General features: G+C 44.6%; 1 protein-coding gene across 3 annotated transcripts in view; it reads right to left on the bottom strand.

The window, feature by feature from the left end:
* ZDHHC18 (zDHHC palmitoyltransferase 18) overlaps positions 1-23,454 on the bottom strand; it is a 33,947-nt gene extending 10,493 nt beyond the window's left edge. For 2 of the 3 annotated variants that reach the window (XM_081920786.1, XM_081920785.1), the window contains exons 1-7: positions 23,010-23,454; positions 15,963-16,123; positions 8,853-9,002; positions 6,281-6,418; positions 5,839-5,887; positions 4,244-4,346; positions 1,648-1,757 (exon numbers count right to left, since the gene is read on the bottom strand). In XM_081920786.1, the coding sequence (XP_081776912.1) occupies positions 1,648-1,757; positions 4,244-4,346; positions 5,839-5,887; positions 6,281-6,418; positions 8,853-9,002; positions 15,963-16,123; positions 23,010-23,278 (980 nt within the window). In that variant the 5' untranslated portion in view covers positions 23,279-23,454. The remainder of the gene's footprint in view (positions 1-1,647; positions 1,758-4,243; positions 4,347-5,838; positions 5,888-6,280; positions 6,419-8,852; positions 9,003-15,962; positions 16,124-23,009) is intronic. The other variant, XM_081920787.1, reaches the window with a different exon arrangement.
* Between the last annotated feature and the right edge of the window lie 2,180 nt (positions 23,455-25,634).

Here is a 25,634-nt window from a genome sequence, read left to right as displayed (position 1 = left end):
GACACCAGGTAGATTAAACTTGGATCTGTAAATACAGAGGAACTGTGTGCTAGACAGACAAGAATGTTACTCAATGGAGATTTCTCACAGCAGCAATTGTCAAATGCTCATAATAGCACTTGCAATTCAGACCACTACGGATCTGACATCTTTCCAGGGCTGGGCCTGCCATGAGACTGAGTGGAAAAGCTGCCTGAAGGAGGCAATTTGTGTGTGATATTAAGGGGCAGAGAGGAGAGAGAGGATGAACTTAAATTTCCTGCCTCAAGTGCAAAAATATATTGAGCGAGCTCTGCATCATTCAACATTTAATTTCTTGCTTAGGTAAAGGTAAAGGTACCCCTGCCCGTACGGGCCAGTCGTGACCGACTCTAGGGTTGCGCGCTCATCTCGCTCAAGAGGCCAGGAGCCGGCGCTGTCCGAAGACACTTCCAGGTCACGTGGCCAGCGTGACGAAGCTGCTCTGGCGAGCCAGCACCAGTGCAGCACACGGAAACTCCGTTTACCTTCCCGCTATAAAGCAGTACCTATTTATCTACTTGCACTTAGGGGTGCATTCGAACTGCTAGGTGGGCAGGAGCTGGGACCGAACAACGGGAGCTCACCCCGCCGCGGGGATTCGAACTGCCGACCTTACAATCAGCAAGTCCTAAGCACTGAGGTTTTACCCACAGCGCCACCCGCGTCCCTAATTTCTTGCTTACCTTTAGTTTAAGTCTCGTCCCCCAAGCCCTCCCCACCGCCATCTCTTTTAATTTCCTCCATCTTTCCAAGTCTATGTTTTGAACAGGAGTATGTGTGTGTTGTTTCAACAGACATGCGTGCACATAATGGTAAGCAAAGCTTCTTGGCTTAACAAATCATATCATGCATGCAACTTAATCGGTCCTGCTTCACTCCTCTCCTGGCATGAGCAAGTAAACAAACCATGAAGGGGACAGTTTAGTGTTGCATCTGAACCCAGGATCATTGTTTGTTTCATCCTAACCACCACCAGTAAGCCAACAACAAATCATAGTTTAAGGTTGGCGAGCAATCGCTGTTTGTTAGGACAAAACCAACCTCAATGCTGGGTTTAGAGGCAATGCCAAACCATCTCCTTTGTGCTGTGTTTACATACTCTCACCAGGGGAGGAACGAGGTGGAAGCAATTGATTTGCATGCACTTTGTGCTTAGCATGATTTATTAAGCCAATAACCTCAGCTTTGTGTTATGTGTGAATATGACCAACCTCTCTCAAGCTTTAAGGAGCAAGCAGCTATCATTCTGAGCAGTATAGATAGTTTTTGCAGTTAGTTTCCCACCTTTGGAAGCACATGCCCATTTCTTCCTTACTCACGGTGATGGGCCACCTGTGTGATCCTGACACACTGGTTGTTTCTCCCTTTTGTTCTCCCTACATGCACAGTAGCACAGAGTAGCAGTAGAAGCCAGTCATGGCAGAAAACAGCAACATCCCTCTCAACTTTACAATTCAAAAGTAGAAGCAAAATTAGGCAAGTTAGCAAGTCCCTGTCTTTTGGGATTCTGTGATATCTTATCCATCAAATCAATATTGACACACACATCAAGTCACTGCTGTTCAGTATCTATCTCCTAACTTGAACATGATTCAGGAGCAGGTATTCTGGAGCAAGTGTCCTTACCTGGGATAGAATGGTCCACAGAGCACTGCACAGCAGTTGGTGAAGATACTTTTATGGCTGTAGGGGTTGGCAAATTCAGAGCCTCTTTTATTTGACCATGCTCCTTTGAGCTACAATCCAAGAGAGAGATGGTTAGAGAAAGGAAAGGGAGCCAGGAGATAATGAAAATCATGTGTTGGAATGCTCTATAAAATAATTTTGGAGTCGTTCATATACGCTCTGGAGCAGATAGACTACATGCACAAGTTTTGAAGAATCAGCAAATCACAGAAGTGCCTGCACACTTCAGCAATGAAGGAATTTCTGAAGAAAACAACTGTCCACAGAATGCAAAGTGCCTGAACTTGCAGCTGCCTTTAGTTAACATGATTAGGTAATTTCTATGATCTATCTGCATTAGGAGCATTAGGATGTGGGCCTCCAGATATTGTTGAACTCTCATCAGCCCCAGACAGAATGGTCAAGGAGTCCAGTTGGAGTCCAGCAACATCTGGATGGCCACAAGTTCCGCATCACTCTTCTACTGGAAGGCTGGAAGCAAGTGGCACTCCTCAGATGTTGTTGCTACTCCCACCAGCATGATGTGCATCTGGAGGGTCACAGCTTCCCTATCCCTAATTTAAAGACATAAACTAAACCTCCAGCTTGCAGGCTACTTTAATTTCACATGCAAGGCCATTTTCTTAAAACTAGGTCCACCCACCCATTAGCAGACATCACCAGGGGTTTAATCCTGCACTGGCTGTTCCCAGCAGGCAGCAGGACTTACTCCCCGCTCAACATCTGAGTGGGGATTAAAGTCTGTGCAAAAACACCCTTTGAAATAGCTCATGGGAGCTATTTCAAAGAGGCTTTTGCAAAGGCTTTAAGACAACCCCTGTGCTCCCATTTGAGCTTCTGGAGGGTCAAATCGGAAAACTGGGGCTGTCTTAAAGCCTTTGGCAAGTCTTCCTTCCGCTTTAAGTTCTTCATCTTGGAGGCTTAGAAAGCGAAGCACGAGGAGACTTGCAAAAAGCTTTGTGAGTCTCCTCCTGCTCCCCTTTTAATCCTCTGAGATTGGGGATTTAAAGGCAGAAGGAAGAAGGGAAGAAGACTAGCTTTACAAAGCATAAGGGATTTTGACAGATGGGTGGCCCCACCAAGTGCTCATTCATATGACATCCTTTGACTGACAGATGGGTAGGGAAATTTGGACCTTGGGAGCCAAAATGGTTGCATGGGTGATTCAAGTGAAAATTTACAAATTTAAACATATCAAGTTCAAAGCACACACCATTTATTTGTGAATGTTCCATCACAAACAACTGTATATTTTAATGCTACAAATCTTATCACACTAATCCAAAGGATGGGATTTTCAACTGTTTGGTTAGAGGGAAGCAAAGAAGGGGTTTCATGCAAACACTACTCCCTCTCTTGACAAGTTAGTGGCTGAATCTTAACCTCTTTAACAGGGCTCAAAATGCACAACACAGTAATTGCTTAGTGCATCAACTGAAATTGTGTGTGTGTGTGTGTGTGTGTGTGATCTATACAATACATTTTCTGCTGAAAGTCTCCTACAATCCTTTGACTTTTGCACAATTTATAACCATTCAGTGGAGAGCACCATCTGCATTTTTGTATCATCTTAATGTTTTATTATGAAAGTTGGTACATACAGTGGTACCTCGGGTTAAGTACTTAATTCGTTCCGGAGGTCCGTTCTTAACCTGAAACTGTTCTTAACCTGAAGACCACTTTAGCTAATGGGGCCTCCTGCTGCTGCTGTGCCGCTGAAGCATGATTTCTGTTCTCATCCTGAAGCAAAGTTCCTAACCGGAGGTAATACTTGTGGGTTAGCAGAGTCTGTAACCTGAAGCATATGTAACCCGAGGTAACACTGTACTGACAAGCACATAAACCACACAATGACACTTTGCTATCATAGAGAGCCCTGGTGCTGCATTGTTGCATCATTACCGCTCCAATATGCTGGAGATCTAAGAGGCCTTACTCTGTATTCTCCCCATTTACATATATGAAATCTATTGAGGTGCAGAGCAGAGAGTTCCACAATAGAGGAGTGCATGACAATGATTTGTTCCCCATATATTGATTAAAGTCTTACATAATATAGAATTTTATCGTTCTCTTGCAAGCCAATCTGAACACTTTAAATAGAAGAGCAACTAACAAATTCAAATATAAAATAAAAGTCTTTAGAAGCATAAAGGGCTGCTTTGCTCTTATCCTCAGTCATGAATTAGGACTACAACATATCTCATCAAATAACAAGTTAGTATAATCAATTAAAAAGTTGTCCTGATGAAATCAGATGGATTTCGTATGAGAATCTGACAGAAATAGTGGATAGCAAGCACCACTTTAGAAGAAGCATTCTCCTTTCTCTCCTACACAAGAGGGAATGACTTCTAAGGTGGGGCCTGATGCAGCATATGCAGGTATAATCCAGAAACAAAGATTATAGTCTTTGGGGTGATTGGTTAGAAATAGGGGTGCTACTGTTACTTGATTATGGAATTGGTTTAAAACCCTAATAAGGAGTGATTGGGCTTCTATTTGATGAACGGAGATGGAAAAAATATATACTCACATCTTCATTGGTTGTCAAGTTGGAGGCAACTAAGTAAGTGTGAAACCCTGAGAGGCCAAAAATAGACCATACTGAGAAAAAACAGACCACCAATTCCAACACAGTGAGTGAAGAGTCAAGGAAGGAACATCAGTAAGTGATTGTGGAGAACCCACTCACCCCAAATAGCCCTAGACAAGCATCTTTTCCTTTAGCTTACCACCCCTCAAACCACTTTCAGCATATTTCTGGAAGGTGGCATGAACAAAAAAACTGGTTGATAATTCTCATAAGTAGTTCACTAAAACAAGAAACATACTGTACATGAGGACCAGGATTCAGTTTCTAATATCTGTAGCTATTTATATGCAATATCAGATACCCAGCTTTTCAGTCCTGAAGAAGAAGAAGAAGAAGAAGAAGAAGAAGAAGAAGAAGAAGAAGAAGAAGAAGAAGAAGAGGAGGAGGAGGAGTTTGGATTTGATATCCCGCTTTATCACTACCCTAAGGAGTCTCAAAGCGGCTAACATTCTCCTTTCCCTTCCTCCCCCACAAGAAACACTCTGTGAAGTGAGTGGGGCTGAGAGACTTCAAAGAAGTGTGACTAGCCCAAGGTCACCCAGCAGCTGCATGTGGAGGAGCGGGGAATCGAACCCGGTTCACCAGATTACGAGTCCACTGCCCTTAACCACTACACCATACTTAAAGGATTCAATGATTAAATTAAATGATTAAAGGATTCAATGATTAGTTAAAGGTACTAGTAATTAGCAGGTTTTTAAAATTTAAAACTCATGAACAAGAAAATAAAACTAACAACAAATGGCGGCAACAAAGTAAAGCAGTACATCATACAGGACAGCCATACAGTCCAGGTTAAAATGAAGATGTAAAAGGTCTCCATTTGACACCAATAAGAAATAAACATGGCACCAGGCAAGCTGCATCAAGAAGATGATGATGATTTTGGATTTGATATCCCGCCTTTCACTCCCTTTAAGGAGTCTCAAAGCGGCTAACATTCTCCTTTCCCTTCCTCCCCCACAACAAACACTCTGTGAAGTGAGTGGGGCTGAGAGACTTCAGAGAAGTGTGACTGGCCCAAGGTCACCCAGCAGCTGCATGTGGAGGAGTGGAGAGACGCGAACCCAGTTCCCCAGATTACGAGTCTACCGCTCTTAACCACTACACCATACTGGCTCTCAAGGGAAGTCTGATCACATGGCTGAATATTATTTCTGCTTTGGGCCACTGGGAATTTGTTTTTCAGATTGGGCACGATTGAAAACACTGGGCTACGTAGTCAAATTTTTACAAAATGAAGCCATTCTTTGTATCAGTCCTAGCTGTTAGGCAGAATTATGTGGACAATTCTGCAAAAAGAAAAAAAGAGATGATTAACAAAGATCGAGCCCTAAAGCAAAAGTTTTCTTTGACCGCTGGAAGAAGATTCCCTATGTGAGTGATCATGAGAGTTTGGCTGTTTCTTGCTTTACCCACTCAGAAAACACGTTGAAAGACATTTTAGATTTTAGAATCGTTATGCTAAACTGGCTCTTTCTTTGTCCCCAACAAAAAAAAGGAGGGGGGGAGGAAGACCGATAGTGAAAGGATATCTTGCTGGTGTTGCTTTCAAAACAGTGAGAAAATCACTTCCCTGGGAGCCTGCAAAGCAAAGCAAAAAGAGGAATGAGTTGAATGAAGCCATTTTATATTTCAAGCATGCAAGAGGTCACGTGACACTGACAGCATACAGAACCCTTCTGGAAGCTCAGGTTCTCAGGAAGACTGAAGCAGTGAGGCACGTTTTGGGCTATCCTGGATAGGTTTGCCTAAATTTAGCACGATAATGCACGTATGTAAAATGTTGTGTTCTACCAGCTTTTAAATAACACTTTACAGTTGTCTTGGTGTTGTAAATTCTCCCTCCATCCAAAGAGATTGGTGGCATGGTGGATTGAAAAGCATCCTGGCTTGGAAATGTGCTCACCCAGACACCTACAGGGACAGCTGAAGAGCCTCTGGTTCAGAAAGTACTTTATTAAAAGCTATACTTACGCAGGGCAAGATGGGTAATGACACAAGCGAAGATGAAGGCTGTCAGGAAGGAGAGGGAGAGGATGAAGGCATAGAAGTATCGATAATTTCGCTTCCCTACGCAGTTGCCCACCCAGGGACAGTGGTGATCAAACCGTTCTGTGGAGGGAAGGCAACAAGATGATAATATTAGGGTGGTTTACATACCACAAACCCAAGGAAAACAAAAGCAAAAGAAGCATAGCAGCACCATGAATTTGTCTAATTCCCTTTTAGGTTGGTTGCCATCACTACATCCTATGGTAGTTAATTCCATTAATTCCACTTTATATTGTGTACTATATTCTTTTTTTGTCTGTCCTGAATCTTCCAACATTCAGCTTTATTGGATGTCCCACTGGGTCTAGTATTTTGAGGGAGGGAGAAGATGGGAACTCACTCCTGTACTCATTCTCTACGCTATGAATAATTGTATACATTTCTATCTTGTGCCCCCAAAGTTGACATTTTTTCTAACCTAAAAAGTTGTAACCATTCCTCTCTGGGCAGTTGCTCCAGTTCCTTGATTATTTTGGTTGCCTCTTTCTGCTTCTTTTTTTAACTCTAGAACATCATTTTTTAGGTGTGGCATCCAGAACTGTACAAAGCATTCCAAGTGGAGTCACACAATAGATTTGTATAGTAGCATTATTATATTGGCAGCTTTATTTTCAGCATTTCAAGTATATTTTCAAGAGAATGCACTGCAAAAAGATAATAATACTGGAGGCCACTCTTAGGACTATGTCCTCTTCTAATATATACACAGTGAGAATAATAACTTGATTTTTTAAAAAATGAAAAAAAGGAGAGGGCTGTGGCTATTTCAAGTCACTTTGCCTGAAATCAATGGATGCTTCTGATTGTATCACACATAACCTTGTTGAGGGCTCACCTTTTGGGGGATATTCAGGTGTTGGCTTGGTTGTGGAAAAGCCAACTCTAAGTCTTCCTTTAGCCATTAAGCCCTCTGCGTGGATCTATCCTGTTATTAATTATATTCCTTGTCCTGCAGCACTACCAGATCTATATGCATTTAAAGACTCCCAAAGCAAGGATTTGTGGTCTTACTTGTACAAAAACAAGTACACTAGTCATGTTATAAAATCTGGTCCCTGATCCTATATTCCTCACCCTCCTCTCTCTTACACACACAAAGGATACTGTTTATTTTGTATTTTTATGCTGCAAACTGCCTTGAGATCTTTGGATGAATATAAAACATATGTCTTACTGAAAAGCCTTTGAATGGCTGCTGGCCATAGCCAGCCCAGAACATGATTGTTCTGTGCTGCCCAGCAACTCAACCTAACATTACACTTCCTTCGAGTTGGTTCTTGTAATTGCTCTCTATAACCTACATGACTATACATGTACTTGGCTGAGGAAGGAAATCTGTTTTCAGACTGAATTCTTGAAGGTATACTCATCAGTCTGCCTTAGCATATATAGAAAGAGAACGAGAGAAAGAAACTGCGCAATTCAAGCATCCAGCAATCCATTTCATGACTGATTGTCTCCCAGAGACCTCCCCCTCCCCCTGAAGCACTATACGTCCTGGCAAGAGTTAACAATGTGGGCGTATCCAAAGCTTTTGTTCATGTCTTGATATGCCCTTTAATGTTTATTACAATCCACTGCTAAAGGAAAAATTCACCATTACAAACAGCCCAGGAATGGAAGGCATTTAGGGCTGAATTTTCTTTAAAGCAGAAATATTTTTGCAACTTGTCTGTCCCTTGAATTTTCAGCAAGGTTACATTGCGCTCAATATTGCTGTGTCACCTCTCCATAACTACTTCAACAGATCCTAGCATGTCTAAGAACTTGGCAATCTTTTCCAGGAATATACATCTCCCCTTCTCCAAGAGGATGCTCCCCAAGTCAGTGCAATGTGTCAATTTAAATCCTATATCAAGGAAACCAAAGTTTTGCTTTCAAAATGCATGCATTTTTGTGTATGTGTGTGTTCAGTGAGGGGAGTACTGTCTAGTCACTGCAATTTACATAAAAAAGAATGTTATACACCTTAGAAATTCTACAAGTATTGTGTTTCATGTATTCTTCCTCCAAGACACTAGAGAAATGGCTTGGTTAATCTGTTGCATGTACACAAGAGAGAATCCTGGAGCAATTTAGAACAAAAGATTATTGTTCTTCCAAGACTGAGGCTTTCACGTTTGAAGTCTGGCATTGGGGGTGGTGGTTACTGAAGCAGCAAAAACAGGAAAATGGAGATGGGAGTACAACAAAAATTGGGGTGGGGAGGTGCAACAGTCAACGAAGCCTATCTGATCTGTTAAGCACAATGAAGCCCATCAACCAGCCAATGGAAGTCCTGCCCAGCCCTCTCTTCACTCTGCAAATAGACAATACTTCTCTTCGTGTGTCTACCCAGACTCAAATATCATCATCTGGGGCATAGCTGAGATTGATTATGGAAGAGGAGACACACTGCCTCATATTCACACACTTCTGGCCTTCAGGTGAAGCAGGAAGATTAGATAAGAACTGCAACCCTGACAGCCTGTAAGGCAATTCTTTCTGAACTTACCTACACAGTTGTCACAGACACTGCAGTGGGAGGTCCTGGGAGGACGGAACATTTTGCAAGTATAGCAGTATTTCAACTTCACCATGTATTTATTTATAACAACTTCCATGGTGCGGGCAGGTGGGCGGTAGGTTGAAGTGCCCAGGCTGTCTGCAAAGGCAAAAACATCCACATATTACACTCATCCCAGAATGGAACACAGGGATGGAGGGAATGTGACCATCTTCTCTTTGAGTCCCCTGTCCAAAAGCAGAACTCGCAACTCACACACATGCCATCTGAACAATAGAACACCACAAGTATGAAACAGAATCCATTTTTGCAGTGCATCTTTTAGAGGCTAATTTTTAAATATGCATTGTTCCTCATGTCTATACAATATTATAACTCATACAAAAAGTGTAGGATTCTGAACAAACAACCCATGCTCAGAACACATACTCTACTTTAAAATGAAAGTTCACTTGAATTAGATTTTTAAGAAAATCCAGAGTGGAAAATAGATGTGTGAATTACTGACCTCAAGACAGAAAGAATCAGACCTTTCGGATTCTCACATGTCTTTCTCTTTAGATCCTGATCTTGTACAGGATTTCTCTTTGGATTCCTATATGCAGTCCTTATGTTCCATGGTGCTACAAGCCTGGCTGCAACATTCAACAGAACAGGCCCCTGGCTACAAGCAAGAGACTTTAGAATTGTGGAGATTTTTTTTGCAGCTCTGAAGCAAGCAGGTGCTATATTATGGTCTACCATCAACCAAATTTTTGTGGGCCACCTAGTGTCTGCTGTTTGCTTGGATCCTTGCAAAGAATACTGGAATAGGTGGGCCAGCTATGGTCTGATCCAGCAAGAGCACATCTTATGTTCTTAAGCAGGCTTCCACATCTTTGATTGCCCAACTAATGAGGGCAGCTAGACAGTCCCTACCCTAATGAGCATGATCAGCATCTATCCTAACTTCCAGGCTTTGAAACTACAGAGGTAGGCAGGGATTGTCCCAGCAACTCTACGACAATCCCTGGCTCCCTCCCCAATACCAAGGTTGGAAACAAGACTGGATTCTTTGGCAATTATGTGCCTAAGGTGCCTAAAGCACTTCAGTCATACAGAGGCAAGGGGGCAAGATCCTGCCTGCTTCCTTGCTTCAGAGCTGGAAAGGGAGGTAGGAGGTTTCCTTGGCTGCTACTCAGCAGATGAGCCCCTCTGCCAAACAGCAGCCAAAGGCAAGACTCTCTCTGCCAAAAAAGGAAGGGGGGTGGCTAATGCTTGATTAAGGTGCATTCCACATATGAAAAAAGGAAGGGGGTTTCATTAGTCAAGCTGGAGGGCACATGCAGGAACACAGTTTTTGTTTCTTGACTACAAGGCCAGCAAAATATTGTGGACCACTGGCAAGTCTGAATAGTAAGGATCACTTACAACAGATTAGTTGTGCCTTAAACTGTTAAGAGATTCTAAGTAGGTACTCTTGCTTTGTAAATTTTGCACACAGTGATGGCTTAAGATGACTCCAGCAAAAAGATGACAATTCGAGCATTTAAGACCTCCAAAGGACCTGATACAATCTGTGGGCATATCTTTGACATTCCTGCTTTAAGTGCTTTCTTTATAGAATTGCTGCTAGTCATAATCTGATCCACTGTGAAACATAAAATATGCCAACTTTCTACCTTATCTCCATCATATCCAAGCACTTCCAGCTAGCATCACACTATCAGGCTGAAGCTAAGTAAATGGGAGAAGCTACTGAACACAGCCTCCAGACATTTTTTCTGTAGTGCTATTGCACAATAATTCTTAGCGTGGCAGAAGAGTTCATTTTATTTAGCTGGATTCTCAGTGGTATGCAGCTTCAGTAGTTAAATCTGTATTCAGAAAATACAGTTAACACAGAACATAAAATCACAGCCAGAAGCAAATCCAGGCTACTTGGCTATAAACAACTGTACATTTAAAAATCATTTCATCAGCGCACCTCCCCTGCAGATCTAAGGAATTGGGGAGATAACATATGGAAGAAGGCATTTCCACAGCTACACAAGCTTCAGACCACTTACAGCCGTAAAGGTGAATGCCATGCTTTGAACTGAACTCAGAAGCAAATAGGAAAGCAGTGCAGTTGGGACAGAATAGGATTAATATGCATTTACATGTGAGTTAGACTCCAACCAGTATCACAACTCTAAAATGCATCTGGACAATTGACTTTTGTCCCATGTATTTGGTTCCTTACCCTTACAACTCTATTTCCCTTCTCCACAACAGCTCCTCATTGTCATTTAAGTTGCAGTTCCATATTGCTGGATAAATTGATTTGCAAATAACTGAATTACACTCAAAATGTAGTTCTTTAGATTTCAGTGGACAAAATGAACAAGGGTGACGTTATAATATACTTCTTTACCAGCTTTCATATAACAAAATCACAAACCGGTTTACAATATACATTAAACCAATAAATAAAACCAATTCTAAACAAGCCAATCAATGTTCATCAGACCTGTCAACAAACCTCCAAAAATGTATCTGAAGAATCAGTAAAGCCACAAGAACAGGTATTTGGCTCCTCAATCACAAAGCTTGGGCACAGGGAAAGACTGGTTTAAACTCACACTTCCAATTCCTAATGAATTGGGATCATATGGATTTCAAGTAAGCCATCCTTCACCTCCTTTTACCAATCCAATGAATTTTAAGATGCAGCATTAAATGCACTTCTGGTGGGAGACTAGATGCTGAATAAAATAGTGACCTTACAATGTTTATAGAAGTTATTACTCCATGAAAATTTAGTCTAGTGTGCCTGCCCACAAAAATCAGTCAGTTCTGGTGTAACCTCTCCTCTCCAACAACTTTGTAAGCTTCCCTACCTGGTCACCTACAAGTGAACAGCCAGAAACAAATTATGACAGACAGCTAGAAGCTGTCTTCCCTCCGTGCTCTGAATGAGAGAAAGATTGTTTAACACACACAAGCTGCCCCTCAAATTGCTTCAGAGGAATGGAACAGGAAAAGGGCTGGGCAATATATCGTCCAAAACCGGTTTGAAGTTCACATTGTGATAATTGTTTCATAATATTTGAGCTGGCAATATATTGTGAATCACAAAATGTATAAGGGCTAGGTGATATCTGGTTTTCAACATCATGACAACTCACCAGTTAAACATTGCGATAACTCACTAGCTAAACATCGCAATAACTCACCAGCTAAACACTGCAATGTTATCACCAGCTAAACCTCACAATATCACCAGCTAAACATTGCAAACTACCACAATGTCTGAAATAAGGATGGAACTATACAGAGGCAACTAAGGACAATATCCTGGCAACTGCAACTAAGGGGTCTAAAATGGATAAATGACAGTATTATCAATCATCACATACTCAGTTTCATCAGCAGGCCAAAATGCATCCCAACAGGACTTTTGGTTTTGGGCTTGGCTACCAAATGGTGGTATTCAGGATAATCCAAAGTACGGCAATGAGTCATTAGTGAATTCAAATAATCTGGGACTGCCAGCAGGCAGGAGACAGAGGCTAGGAGGCAGAAGCAGCAGTGGCAGAAACAGCTTGCCATGACCGCAGTATGTGTCGGCAGTAGTAGCGACAACCTGCAAGGCCTTGTGGCGGCGGAATGAACAGTGGCAACTTGCAAGGCCTCACGGTGGCAACAGGAGCTGGGGGCAGTAGCGGTGGTGGCACAAGCAGCGGTGACCTGCGAGGCCTTGTGGCAGTGCTAAGAGTGACGGCAGTAGCGGCAGCACCCTGCGAAGACTCACAACAGCGATGGGAGGCAGTGGCAGCAGCAGTGGCAGCCTTCAAGAGCTCACAGCAGTGACGGGAGGTGGCAGCTGTAGCGATGGCAGCATGCAAAGCCTCAAGGCAGTGACAAAAGGTAGCTGCAATAATGACACCCTGCAAGGCCTCACGGCAGCAACGGAATATGGCTGCAGTAAAGGCGGTGGCCTGCAAGAGAGTGATGGCAGCAGCCTGTGAGGCCTTCCAGTGGCGATGGGAAGTGGCAGCAGTAACAGCATTAGCCTGTGAGGCCTCGCAGTGGTGACAGGATTTGGCAGCAGTAGCGGTGGTGGTCTGCGAGTTCTCGCAGCAAAGACCAGCTGGGACTTGCAGCAGTCACAGGAGGTGACGGCACTAGTGGCATCCTGCGAGGCCTTGCGTCAGTGACAGGAGATGGCAGCAATAGTAGTGGCAGCCTGCGAGGCCTCGCCATAGTGGCAAGAAGTGGTGGTGGCCAGCAAGTCCTCCTGGCGGTAGTGGGAGTTGGTGCAGAAGTTGTGGCAGCCTGCCTCAGCGAGGCCTTGCAGGCCACCTGTGCTTCGGCAACTATCTCCTGCCACCACTGCAAGATCTTGCAAGTCGCTGCTACTGCCACTGGCATGACAAGGCCTTGCAGGCTGTCACCGCTTCTGGCACTGCTGCAAGGCCTTGCAGACCAGCACTACTGCCGCCAACACAAGGCCTAACTGGTTGCCACTGCTTCTGCTGCCGCCGCCCACTGCCGTGCCGAGGCTTCGTGGGCTGCTGATTATTGTACCACTGTGGCCAGGCTCCTGCTGCTTCTGTGCCCTCTTTGTTAATAGTTCTGCTGCCGCCAGGCTGTATTCACTATAACTAATCACCGTACTTTGGACTGTCCGGAATACCACCATTTGGTAGCCAAGCCCAAAACCAAATGTCTCATTCGGATACATTTTGGCTTGCCTGCTGCTAAAAGTGACCATGAGGTGATTGATAATATCATCATTTATCAGTTTTAGACCTTTAAGTAGTAGCAGTTGCCAGGACATTGTCCTGTTCGCCTCTGTGTAGTTCCTTATTTCAGATATCAATGTATCATGATGTTTAGCTGGTTATAAATTGCAATCTTGAAAACCAGTTATTGCCCAGCCCTAAACAGCAACAATAAATATCTGGCTCAGTTGAGGAATTGGCAGAAATGATCTGACAGCTTATCACCACCAAGGCTAAAACACAGGATAAGCTCCAAGTTCAACACTCACTATGCCTGCATCAGAATTTGTTCCAAGCCACAGTGCAGAAATGAGAAGGCTGGTACAATATTTAAGCCAACAGCAAAGGTTGCAAGGTTTTTAGCTGGGGCAATCAGAATAAGATCCACTATTTGACTATTGATTCAAAATGCTAAAATGTCTTTCATATAATTGATTTTTATTTCTATTTTTTGTATACCATATTGTTGTTTTATTGTTATGGCCGATGGCTGACGCAAATAAAGTTTCATTCATTCATATTTAAGCCAATAAATTCACATCTCTTTTCCTGGTCACTTCATATTAATCTTTTTGACAATTTTCATGATTTAAATATAATTTGTTGTAGGGACTGGTGAGTATCACTATGCTAGTCTGCCCAGTTTGATATGAAGATGAGTTTACTGAATTAGTTAATGGTGGATTTTATCTACTATTTTTGTACCAATGACATGTTTTTATTCTGTTTGCTGTTGTTATGGAGTGTTTGCAGTTGCCTTGAATATCACTGGCAAAAAAGGAAGCATAGAGATCTTTTGGAAAATCTTGTTTGCTTTAAAAATTAATGAAAAAGTATTCATTTTGCTCTTGGTAACTCTGGACTGACTGCTCAGTGAGCCACCATCACAACACATAAAGGGTTGCATTTTTTATTAGTAGAAGTCACAACAAAAACAACCCAAATTTTGCAGTAGGGTAGAGCAGATGTCCAACCGGTTGACCGCGATCGACAGGTAGATCCCCGGGAGATGGGTTCGCCCCCCCGCCCCCCTCTCTGTCGCTCCGTCACGTCTAGTGAGCGGTCGTTTGGCGTCTGCTGCTGGTGATTGGGGATACAATAGTTTCATTTAGTGCTGGACGCATTAATTAGCAGCCTATTAGGGATTTTTGGCATACTCTCTTTAAAAAAGCTCAGAAACTCTTCTCTCTCGCCTCCAATAAAAGCTCAACAACTGTGGGGAATCATCCCCAAGAAAAGCTGAACAACTCTGGGATATCCTCCCCTTCCTTCCACCCACCCACCCACCCACCCCACGCACAGTCCTCCTCCCTCCAATGACAATGGGTAGATCACTGCCAGTTTGGTTTTTTTATACTGGGACTAGATTGCAGACTTTTAGGAGTTGGACATGCCTGAGGCAGAGGAAACAGAACTACCGTATTTTTCGCACCATAGGACGCACCGGACAATAGGACGCACCTTGTTTTAGAGGGGGGAGAACAAGAAAAAAAATTCTCCCCCTCTCTGCCCAGCGCCCCTTCAGCGAAGCGGCAGGAGGCGCTGCGCAGAGAGGGGGAGAATTTTCCCCTTCTTTTTTCCCCGCTCTAAAACAAGGTGCCGTTCAGGCGGCTACCTTGGAAGCCTGGAGAGCGAGAGGGGTCGGTGTGCACCGACCCCTCTCACTCTCCAGGCTTCAGGTTCCTTTCGACCTGCTCTTTGGTGCTGGCGGGGGGAAGCCCACCACCAGCCCCAAAGAGCAGGTCAGGGAGCAGCAGAAAGGTGCAGCGGAGAGGCTGCTGCCATAGTCGCGCGTCACCTCTCCAGCTGGGAGAGGGTTACGGGGCTATGGCTTCTTTAGCCCCTCACGCGCTCTCCAGCCGGGAGAGGGTCGCGCGGCTATGGCGTCTTTGCTCCATAGGACACACACACATCTTCCCTTCATTTTTGAAGGGGAAAAAGTGCATCCTATAGAGCAAAAAATACGGTATGTTATCTAGCTGAGTCATCTGGGAAATTGGTCATGTGACCTATGAAGGGTTATATCCAACAGGAAGCTAGAGACACCTGCAATTCCCTTATTTGAAACATACACAATCACCATTTTAGGATCCAGCTTCCTACTACAATGAATTCATACTCCTAGGTACCCAGGATTCATCTCTCTCGGAGATTTTGGAAAGGCAATGTCACCACGGGTTTTCCCTAGAAAAGGTTTAAGCCAGTGAAGATCTGGCAACTGCTTTGACTCCCTTCATGATAGTCTCAGACTCAGGAAAATGCTCAAACGAGGATGTTGCATACCATGAGATCACAAGCAGAGCTTTAAAATTTTTCCAAGGATGTAGAAGAATGACAACTAGAACCTCACCTATCCATTTCTCCAGGTCTGCAGCTTCACTGGGGGTGGCTCTGGGCAGGATTCCAGGATCTCTGAAACTGGTCTGCAGCAAACAGCTGATGACAAAGAGGAACAGGATGCCAGCAATGATGGGAATGGCCAAGGTCAGGTTACGAGCCAAGAAGGGACAGCTGAAAAAAAGAACAACACATTTTTAAAGTAGGGCCTCCATTCACCACATAAACACTTCACTCACGGACAGTTTCTCTTAGTTGGCCACTGGAGCCAACAGATCATAACTTCTTCATATTCTACCTTGCAAAATTCTGTAGATCTTTTAGAAAAATATGATTAAAGACCACCTTGCAAATAAGCTCACAAGAGTTAAATGTCTGCAAAAATTACTAGTCGGCTAAGAGGCAAATTGCTTGTGCATCCATGCTCGTGGAGTTGGGACAGAGTGGATGAGGGACAGACTGATCTACTGCCCCTTCCCTTTATGGAGTTTCATATGCCTGCCTACATAAAACTCCTGGTCACCTATGCCTGCCAGGCAAATTGCTAAATGCAAGGCTGGATTAAGGGGCAGAGTGGACAGCAATGGCTATCTTATGATGTAAGAATCATTTATATCAGTCATAGCTTATTCATGGAGTAAATCCTTCCCTACTACACAATCCTTTTAAAATGTGTTTTGTTTTTGTTTTTTGCTGGGGGGAGTTATTGGGTATAGGGCGGTATATAAATTCAATAATTTAAAAAAAATCTAGTTTTTCCTTAAATCCTGAAGAAAGCAAATCTACAAACTAGAGTTACTTTATTTTCCCCTCCTTTTTTCAACACATCTCCACTAAGTTCTTTCCAGTGTAAGCTTGATACGGTTTCTAAAGACTGTTTAGTCGCACAGCTGATGCCCTCTTATCTTATTAACCTGCTGTGTATATATCTACTTTTATCATTGTTTTTTATATAATGGATACAGCTCCATTTTTAATGAACAAATAGGTGAATCTCTTTTCAGATTTCTATCACAGAGATATTGTGAGGGAGGCCACAATTATTATGTTTCACTGAAGCAGAACAGGGACTATGAGGTAAGTTACTTGTCAACGGCTACCCAGGGCCAGTATGACTGCATGAGACTTGACAATGCCAATATTTGTCTGGATTACACTGGTTCACAATTATTTGGTGTTGGAAAACACAGTGAATCCACTGGTTAGGACAAGTTTCACTGCCTCTAGCAATTTTGGATCACCTTGCTGAAGCACAGCCGTTTCCCCCTTCTCTTTAACTCAAGGTTGACATGCCACCAGACCCTGTGCCTCCAGCATCTACTCTGAGCTATACAGTTGTACCTTAGATTCTGAACAGCTTAGTTCTCAAACATTTTGGCTCCCGGATGCCGCAAATCCAGAAGTGACTGTTCTGGTTTGCGAACTATTTTTGGAAGCCAAATGTCCGGGCTTCCATGTCTTCCTATTGGCTGCAGGAGCTTCCTGCAGCCAATCAGAAGCCGTGCTTTTGTTTCCAAACGTTTTGGAAGTCGAATGGACTTCCAGAACAGATTCTGTTTGACTTCCAAGGTACGACTGTACTCTGGTCCACAAAAGTGGGTGGCCAGATTACCGGAACTGTTGCGTCTGATGTTAACGAAGCCAGATCCAAACAAGACTTTTTATAAAAGAACAGTAACTCCATCTGAATCCAGAGGTAGCAATGACATTTGAATCCTTATTTAGGGTTTTAATATATGAAACCACAAGTATAGTCCAAGGACATGTCACCGTATCTGGAAGAGGGGGAAATTAGCGAGGGAGAACCTGATCACGCTGGGCCTGGAGTTGTCAAGGGTAACCATGGCATTCTTTTTAAAAAGGAGAAGCAGGGTGGGTGGGAGCTTGATTTGAGAAGTGGGAGTGAGCTGTGTGTCATGAGGTAAATTAATACTATTTCTGTTCTGTTCTTTTCAGTAAAGAACAGATTTTCAAGGGCTGGGGTTGTTTGGCAGAAAGACAGCCACATAGGCTGCAGAAGGGGCAGTGAATGAGCTGATACTAAGACTATGGCAGAAGCACAGTTTGTGACAGAGGCTTGTCAACTAACCATGGGAAAATGTCCTTGTCTGATCCTGTGTCTTTAAACAGCAGTTTGGTCTGTGGAAATCAACAGGTGAAATTTCACATAGCTTGGAGATCAATATTACCAATTCTTGGCATGTGCCATTCGAAGCACGGATGCAGAGACCAGCTAAAAGCCCCACAACCCTGGTCAGTGGGGGGAAATTCAGCACAAGCCCTGCTTCCTCTTAAATGTTTATCACGAGCAGCATGCAACATATAACATATCACGTTTACTAATCCCTACTGATTTTAGTGGATCCCAAGCAGCTACTTACCGTAAGCTTATCTATGTAAACAGGGCTGTTTCAAAGACTAACTAGGATTGATTGATTGATTGATTTTATATATCGCCCTTCATCAAAAGATCTCAGGGGAGTTCACAGAATAAAATACAAGATAAAACACAAGTAAAAAATTGAACCAAAATAACAAAACCATACCCCTCTTTCCCACAGATACATTTAACAGGCTGTAGTATATTAATCAGCCAGGTTGAAGAGGAACGTTTTTTCCTAGTATCTAAAATGTATATACTGAAGATGTCAAACAAACCCACCCCTGGGGAGAGTGTTCCACAAACAGGGAGCCACTACAGAAAAGGCCCATTCTTGTGTTGCCACCCTCTGGACCTCAAATGGAGGCGGCACACAAAGAAGGGCTTCAGATGATGAACACTGAGTCCAGGACGGTTTATATAGGGAGAGGCGGTCCAGAAATGGATCATCTCAACAATAATGTATTTATATTTGCATGGATTCTGGAGTAACAGCCTTTGAACCCAGCACACTGGCTGAGGAAGAAGCACACTTCCCCCTTCATTCCCACCCCTACTACAGATAACCAAAAGCACAAGCAAATGGAAAATAGCACAAAACCCCCCTGCCAGCCAGCATCTTGCAGTCTGCCTTGCAGCCAAGGCAAAAGAAGCATGGATTTCGCTGAACAGTGGGCAGAAAGGGGAAGTGTACACAAGCGAAAGAACGGCAAAGGTCCCTTCTAGCTCCAGCCCTCCAATCTGCAAAACTATATGGCTATGAGGAGAGGAGAGAACCCCTAGTTATTCCAAGGCACTATTTCACTTTTCAAAATCACATCAACTTTTGATCTAGCAGGGGAGGGGGAGAGAAAATTCCAGAGAGGAAGCTTGTCAACTTAAGGAACAGCATTATTATGTCTTCTGAAGCAAAGTCAGCTTCTGAGAATATAAAGTCAAAGCTGAAGGTGGTTAAGGTTTTCTGTGACTGCAAACAACTGGATGTAGATTTACAGGCAGCTAGGGTACTGCGGCTGGTCTCTGTTTATGTTTAGGTAGTTGACATGTGTGGTGTGGTACAGGATGGCATGGGGCTAGTGCTACTGCATACAATGAAGGAATGCCACAATCACACCAGTACCAAGATCCATCCACAGCGCAGGTCACATGGGCTGGAAAAACATATTAAACTGGCCCACAGTTTTGCAGTAGCGAAGACAAAGCTTACAACTCCACTCTCCTAATGGCTGGAACGGAATAACAGGGCCTAGCTGCTAAAACTCCCAAGATTAAATTTCTACCAAAGGCAAGGAGAGCTGGACACGCAAGCAGAGGCTTTAGACAAAACCAGCACTCTGGGGAATGCACCGTTTACATAAGGAAAACACAGAACACCCCCGCCCACTGCAGAAGGACTTTACTATTATAAGCACTGATAATCACACGGACTCCCAACACATACAAAAAAGCTGCCCAAATACTTCCTGATACCTAGTCATGAGAGGATTAGAGGACTCTGATGCATCTCCCAAGTTCAGTTGTGAAGCCACACCAGATCAACACTAGTATCATCTGCTGCAGCTGTCCTTTGATTTCCCTTTTGTGCAACCAAGGGCAGAGGGACATGTCATAAGCCCTTCACATACATCCCTGAATCCTCCACTACTTTTCCTTCCCCACAGTGGTGCTAATCCCAGTGGTCCGAGAGGGTGTAAGTAACAAAAGATGCCGCCCCTTAAAGGGTTTTTAACAGGGGAGCCAAATACCATTCTTGGCAAAACACCAGATACCACAACGTGAAGCTGGTACACAGTATGCCCCCCCCACACCCATTCCTGGCTAAAAGCCTCTAGTCAGTGTAAAGAGTCTAACAGAGATGTCTTAATTGCACGTTAGAAGGAGATTAAGAGTTGTATCTCATGATATGGCAGGCATGTATTTAAGCACTCACCTGTTAGTCATAGACAGCAAGGAACCGGATGCCAGCTCTCAAGCTGCCTACACACTTTGGTGGACATTTACAAGGTTGATATAGAAGCTGCTGGAGAATGCTTATGCATGGCAGCTGAATAGGCTGAATGGTCCCCACACTGCTGCCAAACAACTCTAGCAGAATGGGAGACAGGCCCTGCAGACCTGATACAAGCTAGCACACCCCAAATGGAGCAATGAAGACAGTTTCAAGCGGTCTCCAGGTGGCAGCAGTATTTTGGAAAACTGCCTCAATTCTACGCATTAGCAGGTAAAGGTAAAGGACCCCTGGATAGTTAAGTCCAGTCAAAGGCTGCGGCGCCCATCTTACTTTTCAGGCCGAGGGAGCCGGCGTTTGTCCACAGGCAGCCTTCCGGGTCGTGGCCAGCAAGACTAAACCGCTACCGGTGCACGGAGGACCGTGATGAGTGCCAGAGCACATGGAAATGCCATTTACCTTTCCATCGCAGAAGTACCTAATTATCTACTTGAACTGGTATGGCATAAGCTGGTACAGAGCAATGGGAGCTCACTCCATCGCGCAGATTCAAACTGCTGACCTTTCTATCATACTCATTAGCACAACACTGAACAAACACATACACACCTGACTCACTTCCACCTGCCTTTGCAAGAGAGCTAGCATGCCTTCAGAAGATCTTGTTTCCTCTCACACAAACACAGCCCACAAGTGGCTTAGAATATGAACACAAGTCAGACAGGGCTCAGTCAAACGTTCACTTGCATGAACATCCAACTTCATGTATGTAGCTCCTAGTGGCTCTTTGCATTCTCCCTGCCCCATAGACAATTATGCTTCTTACTCTGCAAGAAGAATCGTACCCTTTCTAATGATGTCTTGCATTTCCACCTAAGCTCTGGAGCAAATTTAAGAAGTGGCAGTCTCTCCTATGGTGTCATCTGAAGTTAACTTCTTGAATGTTTGTGCTATTCACTGAAAAACAACTTCTTAAATCATCCCAACCTCAGATCTTACTTTCAATGAGTCAAGTCAGCTTTCTTCACTTATGTTAGCCTAAAATAACCAATGGTGAAAAGATTCACTCAGGTCCATTCATAGGGCACTTGGAAGACAAAGTGGGGAAAGAGAAGCACCGCCCCCTTATTTTCCTATTAGAACAAATGTGCATGCACACATACAGGCTGAGTGAGATGAGGAGCCCAAAGTCTTGCACATTTATTTATTTTAATGATGTATATCTTGCCTTTCATCTTTGGTTATGATCCGTCCTAAAATGCCTTGGAGGATCCTAACAATTCAATACAAAACTGCTAACACCTTGGTGGCATGGGAGAGAGGGGGCTGAGAAAGATGGTGGAGGAAAGGGGTGTCAATACCTCTCCCCAGTTTTCTGGTATTCCTAACACTGTGACTGTTCTTATTATGCTTTTTCTTACAATTAAAGCATGCAATGCAGGTTGCCTTCACTAGGCAGTATTTTGATGTGCCTCTTGTGTGGGCTGTGGGCACCAAGCAAAGTTTCTGCATTTTCAGAGGAGAGCTATGCCAGCAGTAAGAATGTAAGAAGAGGCCAAGTGTTACTGGCTCAGCCTCTCTCCACAACACATTATTTTAAGGGCTTTTTATGGGCTACTGCTGCCAATGGGAATCCCACCAGTGGGAGAGAAAGTGAACTCTGCCAGATATTTCCAGGATGATCTTGTATCAATTGCTTTCTCACACCTAACATATCTCACAATGTTGATGCAAGAATAAATTGGCGGGGTGGGGGAAGCTACCCTAAGCCCTAAGAAATGTAATAGGGGGGGGGGGGATTTAGCGCCTATCCAAAAGCAGGAACTTTATTACAGCAGTGGCACTGGAATCACAAAATTCCCTCCCCTGTTGGGGTCAGAAGTAAGCACACCCTCCCTTTCAAAAGGAGTGTAAAAACCATGCCTATTTCACTGTGCCTTTTCAGTACAGTGGTACCTTGGGTTAAGTATTTAATTCGTTCCGGAGGTCTGTTGTTAACCTGAAACTGTTCTTAACCTGAAGCACCACTTTAGCTAATGGGGCCTCCTGCTGCTGCCACACCACCAGAGCACAATTTCTGTTCTCATCCTGAAACAAAGTTCTTAACCTGAGGTACTATTTCTGGGTTAGCAGAGTCTGTAACCTGAAGCATATGTAACCCGAGGTACCACTGTATTATCTTGTCTTATCAAGTAAAGCTTTGGCAAGGTGCCTTCACACAAAACACAGTACTGCAGCACCTAACAAATATACTGGGGCATACTGGTTTACTGCTCAGAAAACGCCATCAAAAAGTGGCTCCTAAATCTTACCTACATCTACACAGACAGTTACATATGTTAAGCTTCTATGGACTAGATACTAGCCTGGCGAAGTGGGGCTCTAGTCCGCAATCCTATGCACCCCTAAAGTGGGCGGAAACACCCACTGAACACAGCGGGACTTTCTAGAGGAAAAGGTTTGATTCCACGCCGCACCTGGCCAGCCTTTCAGTCGCCACAAGGCGCAAACAGGTTACACCCTCTAGCAATTAGCTTAACCTTAAGCTCGGTTGCTGCCGACGGCAATAACGAAAAAGGTTGACTATGTGGAAACACTCTGCGGCCAGTTTTGGGGGCTGGGGTTGGAAAGCGAGGTCACTGTTTTGCAAGGAAGTAAATAAATGTCAAAAAGCAGGAGGGGCGTTGGGTGTCCCCCCCCCCCCGCCTGGGCTCCTTCACTCACGGACTCACTCGAAGGCGAAGAAGAGGCCGCTGGTGACCACGATGAGGCCGAGCGTGAGGAGAAAGACGCCGCTGTGCCGGGCTAGCATGAGGCGGCCTCCGCAGTAGAAGCGGTTGCGCCCGGGGAAGACCTCCCACTTGCGGCGGCGCCCGTGCGCCGGGGTGGCGGCGGCGGCGGCTGCTGCCGCCACGGAAGAGGCTGCCGGCGCCGGAGGCTCCGAGGAAGGAGGAGCGGCCGGGGTGCCCGGCGGGATCTGCCGGTACTCGCATTCCTTCATGGTGATGGCGCCGGCCGGCCTCCCCGTCCAGACCCCACCGAGCGGCGGCAGCGGCGGCCTCTGGCACAGCCAGGACCGCCCGGCAGGCAGGCAGGGAGAGACCCGCTCGGCAGCTCCCTCGCCCCGCCCTCAGCGGCAGCGGCGGAGGGAGAATGAGCCGGCCGGCGGGCGGGCACCGGCACACACTCCCCCCTGCCCGCCGAGGCCTCCCGCCGCAGCGCCCCCCTCGCGCTCGCCGGCCTGGAGTCCGCGCTGCAGCCGCCGGCCTTGCCTGAGCAGCTCCCGCCGCCTTCCCTCAGGAGGGGGGGGAAGAAGCGCGTACCACGGCCCGCCGCCGCCGCCGCGCAGGCAGCTCCCTCCGCTTCTTCACTCCGCCCCGCTCGCCTCCCCTCACCCACCGCGCTGCTCTATACTGAAAACTCCTTTGTCTGCAAGCAAAAGGCCTGTCGGGCCTTCGGCTTCCGAGGGTTCAAGGCTTTTCCCGCTCTCTTTAAATTGAATTCCGCGGGAAGTGACTCTGACCGCGGGGCAGAGTGCCGGCGGCGTCCTTTTGTAAAGATACAAGGCTGGTCCGTTGTTGTTGCTACTACGCATCAGTATCCCTTAAATGCTGTTTCCCGCAAGGAACTATCAAGGTCCTTTTGAGCATCTCACAAGCAGGGCATGAAAGCACTGTAACCGGTTTTCTCCGATTATTGCATGTTCCCAAGAGCATCTGGTACTCGACTCTGAAGGTGGAGGTTCCATTGGCTATCATATATAATTTCTCCTACTTCTAAAGATATGGAGAAAATGCCCATTTCAATGGGTCTTCTCTGAGTAAAACTTAGTTAAATGCTACCCTTTATTCCCACACAAGAGAAGCTATATGTCAGAAAGGTTTATTGTTTATCATGCACTGTTTTAAACATTTTAAGCTTACAGAACTTCTTGCCTATTTACTTAGGTAAACATGTATTGTTTGTCAACAGAATTATGTACTATCCCTTCAAAGCAATACTATTATGTTCCCATGAATGAAAATTATGTTGCATCCTGTAAGAAGTCACAATGTATATAAGACAAATACGGTTTGCTGCACTAGTGAAACAAAGATGTGGTTAAAAAAGGGAAAAAACATTTTTGTCTCCTGTGCAGTGACTCACCGTCTGCATCTGTGTTATATTCAGCTGGTAAGTTGCACTTTACATGATGAATGGGCTACAATATCAAATGGTAATCATACCTGGCTTCCCCCTGGCAAAACGCTCTTCATTGTGATGGGTGAGCAGAGGACAGGTTTGAACCCTGCATGCAGCCTTGTCTGAGAGGGACTGTAGAGTGTTTGCTCTGTGTGCAAACATACCACCATGGGATCCCTGTCAAGTCCAGGCACCCCAGTTTACAAACCCATTACAAGTGTTACCATAAAGTATCCCACTTAAGTTTTTTCCAGAGGCATGAATGGCAACCATTCACTTACATCAGGTGTAGCCAACATGGTGTCCTCCAGATATGTTGGACTTCAGCTCCCATCATCCCTAACTACTGGCCATGCTGGCTAAGCTGGAAGGAGTCTAACATCTTTGCCACCTCTGACATAAATGGTGGAAAGCAATTACACTCCAGGGCACCATGGGGAGCTTAACCTGCTCCTGGTCCTACCCAATCCAAACCTTTGAAAATCAAGCATATTCCTATCTGCATGCCTTAGCTCCATCTCAGGTTCTGTTTCTTGGTCACACCAGAGTGTTGTTATCCAGTGTTTTTTATACATTAGACAAAGTGCATATTGTTAAAAAAAGTTTTGTGAAAGCTGTCATGTGCAGGCATAAATAGCAGTGATGACTTGTGCCCAATCTATCCCCAACTGCAGCTCATTTTCATGTATACTGAATTTTTTTTATATTAAAATATTTATACCTCATCTTTCTATGGAATAAATGCTACAGGTGGCTTACTACAAAATTTAAAATGTAATATAATAATAATTTTAAAAAATTATAAAGTCAAGGAAACAACAGAAAAGGTAACTTTAATATAATAATAATAATATAATAATTTATTATGTATACCCCGCCCATCTGGCTGGGTTTCCCCAGCCACTCTGGGCGGCTTCCAACTGAATATTAAAAACAATACAGCATCAGACATTAAAAACTTCCCTAAACAGGGCCGCCTTCAGTTGTCTTTTAAAAGTAAAATAGTTTATTGCCTTGACATCTGCTGGGAGGGCATTCCACAAGGCAGGTGCTACTACTGAAAAGGCCCTCTTCCTGGTTCCCTGTAGCCCCACTTCTCGCAGCGAGGGAACCGCCAGAAGGCCCTGAGCGCTGGACCTCAGTTTCCGGGCTGGATGATGGGGGTGGAGATGCTC

Source organism: Podarcis melisellensis, assembly GCF_964234715.1.
Source record: "Podarcis melisellensis genome assembly, chromosome: 8".
In the NCBI taxonomy this organism is placed as follows: Eukaryota; Metazoa; Chordata; class Lepidosauria; order Squamata; family Lacertidae; genus Podarcis; species Podarcis melisellensis.
Note: the sequence above shows the minus strand (reverse complement) of the source record. Positions and strands in the feature narration are given on the sequence as shown.